This window comes from Chenopodium album, chromosome 6, assembly GCF_948465745.1.
Source record: "Chenopodium album chromosome 6, dcCheAlbu1.1, whole genome shotgun sequence".
NCBI lineage: Eukaryota > Viridiplantae > Streptophyta > Magnoliopsida > Caryophyllales > Amaranthaceae > Chenopodium > Chenopodium album.
In genome coordinates this window covers 61,273,336-61,276,682 of record NC_137839.1, presented here as the reverse complement: position 1 = coordinate 61,276,682, position 3,347 = coordinate 61,273,336, and the positions used below count along the sequence as shown (strand labels likewise).

At 30.1% G+C, this 3,347-nt stretch overlaps 1 protein-coding gene across 1 annotated transcript; it reads right to left on the bottom strand.

Moving 5' to 3' along the window:
* Positions 1-211: 211 nt before the first annotated feature.
* On the bottom strand, positions 212-3,131 carry LOC145634970 (S-type anion channel SLAH1-like). The gene is made up of 2 exons (XM_081686289.1): positions 1,897-3,131; positions 212-708 (listed from the first exon to the last, which is right to left on the bottom strand). Exons 1-2 carry the CDS (start codon positions 2,788-2,790, stop codon positions 460-462), a joined length of 1,143 nt encoding a protein of 380 aa, XP_081542415.1. The 5' UTR covers positions 2,791-3,131; the 3' UTR covers positions 212-459.
* Positions 3,132-3,347: the final 216 nt, after the last annotated feature.

The following is a 3,347-nucleotide window of genomic DNA, read 5'->3' as shown; positions in this document are numbered from 1 at the left end:
CTATATTCAGCTTAATTCAGCTCAGTTCAGTAATAAGAACATACCCTTATTTCACAACATCATCTATGCATTAAATTTCCGTACATCTCTTAATACATTTAAAATATAAAAATAAAAAATAAAAATAAAAATAAATGGAGTACTTAATTAGGCAAAGTGTCTACATTTGAAGATCAATTTTTCATTACATAGACCTCCATTGACAATAATAAAGAAAGAAAGAAAGAAAGAATGAAAGAAAAATGAACCTATTAAAGGCATATAAATCAATAACTGCTCTTGTCCTCTAAAACAATAATAATCATTTATTGGTACTTCAAAACCTCATGTTAGTACAATATTACACAAACATGAGGTCTAAAAGTACCAAAAGACACTTGTTATTGTCCTAGAGGATAAGAATAGACTGTATAATTGTTTGCAGATACTTTCTCGGTCTGTATAAGCAAGGAAAGATATTTATTGGTTATTTGGTTGAGTGCGAGTGAACAATTTGTTGACGTTGAAGGTAGTAAGGACCATTAAAGCAAGAGTGACCAAAATAGAAAGACTTGAGAGCGCAAGAGCAAGCGTATGAGCAACACCATTCTTCACTTGTTGCGCATACTCAATTGACGCCAATGCTAGTAACGTCATAGGAAACGAATATGCCCACCACGCTATGTTGAACTTTCTCATCGATTTGTGGAATAATGTTGGTCTACTTACCTGAAATTTCACAACCATTGTCATTAATTTTGGATCACATGCTAGAAGTTAAGATATTTATAATTTTATTATTGGTCATTTTAAAAAAATTAGAAGGAGAACTTTAGAGTACTTAGATAATTCTAAAGGTAGAAAGAAGGTAAAAAAAAAAGAATGTTTCTTTAAACTTTATCCGATTTTTAATAATTATACTCCGAAATAGTTTGGTTTGAGTTATTCACATGCTAATTTCCACCAATGTTTTTATTAATATATAACTAATAATTATTATTACAAAGTGTTTGATAAAATTTAAAAAACACTTACATACCAGGATTTTTTTTCATAATTTATATTGTTAGTTCATAATTTATATTGTTAGATAAAATCAATGTATAATGGGTCAAAATTACAAGCTAAGTCAACCCCAGCACAAATTTTAATGTATTTGTAGTGTTAAATTCTTACTAAAATACTTTATAATACATAATAATACCACCAAATTATTTATCTATCATTTCTTATAGAGTCATAAACTCATAATTTTTTTAATAAGTAATTTTGTAATTTCATAGTTAAAGTTGACTAATTGGTTAAAACTACATGCTTATGGAGTAGCGACTATGAAAATGAACTTTTTGAGGGACCATAATATGTCATTTTTGGGAAAAAGTCACGTACAAATTCTTCCACTTTTATGAATAATGCTTTACAGATTTGACGCTATCAATTACTTTAATATACACAAATATTTGCAGCTATTAATTAAATGTTTTAATCTGTGGGAGTACAAAAATTAAGAATTATTCTCCTCGCCATCAAATTTGAATAAAAAGTACGTTCAAAATAAACATGCAAAGGTGCAAATGTGCAATGCATTTGATTTATTTATTTATTTATTTTTTTAATTAGGCATTTTGTATATGGATTCGATCGAAAAATACCTTACACATGTAAACATTATTGCTTAAATGATACCGATTAATTACAAAAAAGGGTAGGATTTTTTATTTTATTTTATTTTATTTTTAAAATTTTGCTCAACTTCAAAGATTTTAGGTAAAATTTGATAAGACTACCTTTATTAGAATTAGATTGTATAATTATATAAATTATAAATGGTAGAAAGAATTATAAGCATATGCAAATGTACATGATCACTCAAACAATTAAAATGTAGATTGAAAAGTAAAATAAACAAGTTCTTACCAAGGACATGAAGAGAAACAAGGAGAGAAAGAATAACATCTTGGAACCTTCATCAAACTTCCCATTTATAGAGCCCCAAGCTAAGCTCGCCATGCTTGGAGTCGCGATAAACAAGAAGAAAACCGGCCTTAGCATCATCGACACACCATTACTCCCTGGAAGTCTCTGATAAAGCGTAATGAACAACACCAAATAATGAGCCATTGCCAATGAGAACAAACACAAAGCAATCTCTAACCATCCCATGTCTACGGCAGCCTTAGCAGCCACCAAATTCGCGATGATTGATAGTTGACAAGTAGGGTTTGCCACCCTTGACAATAACCTCTTTCCCTTTGTGAACCATTGTCCATAAATTTTTATGTCTAGAATGATGATTGGAAGCACAAATACCCACCAAAGTAGTCGCATATAGATGTTATCGCGCATTGGTAGGTTAAAAGGCGAGGCTTGTAGCAATAAGAGGCATGACATTGAAGGTGCAAACAAGTAGTTTACCCCTACATGGTGTAAAAACTCACCCTTAACTTTTCCAAAGTGATATATACATTTTAACGCGTAAAGAAAAGATAGTGAGATTAACATGCCTAGAGCAATTGACCATAAAAGTGTACAAGCTATTGATGGTAGCATGTGGAATGTAGCCAAATCGCGTAAATGATGGTGGTTGTGGCTATTTTTTATGAATTCGATTAGGTTTTTCCATAGTAATGCTTGAGCACACAAGGAAAAACTTACTCTAAAATAACCTGCATGAAATTTAACTAATATGGTATTTACAAAATACTCATAAATGTTAACTTTGGTGTTGGCATCATTATTATTTGCTAATAACAACTTTGGTTGATCTATAACAATTTCTATGACAGGTTGAGAACTTGATTTGGGTTCCATAATTGTCTATTTTTGGTGGGTATGAAATAAAAGAAAAAAAAAAAAAGAGAATAATGCGAGTATAATTATAAGAAATTATGGAAGTTTCACTATATTTTGTAAGGTGGTTCATGAAGTATATATAGTGAATCAAAAGCTTAATTAATTTTGTTGTGCGTGCAACTTGGGCAGATAAAGACACATGCTTTGATTATATTGTTAAAATAAAAAGAAATACAAAATAAAATACTTTCCCCGTTTCACACTAACTACATGAACTATTTTAATGCACTTGCAAGTGAACTTTTTTGACCATTATCAACTTAATTATAGAGTATAAATTAAAAAACTATAGTTAGGGCCTGTTCTCATACGTTGAAATTCAGTTCAGTTTAATTCATTTCAGCTCAATTCAGTTCAGTTCAGTTTAGTTCAGTTTAGCTCCTAATTTCCTTCTCTTATAAAATATTCAGTTTAGTTAAGCTGAGTTCAGTCATAAAGTACAGGCCCTTACCGTAAATACGTAAATTGTTAAATTAAGTTTTTCTGAGATAGAGAGTAGTAATAAGAATAGTGTA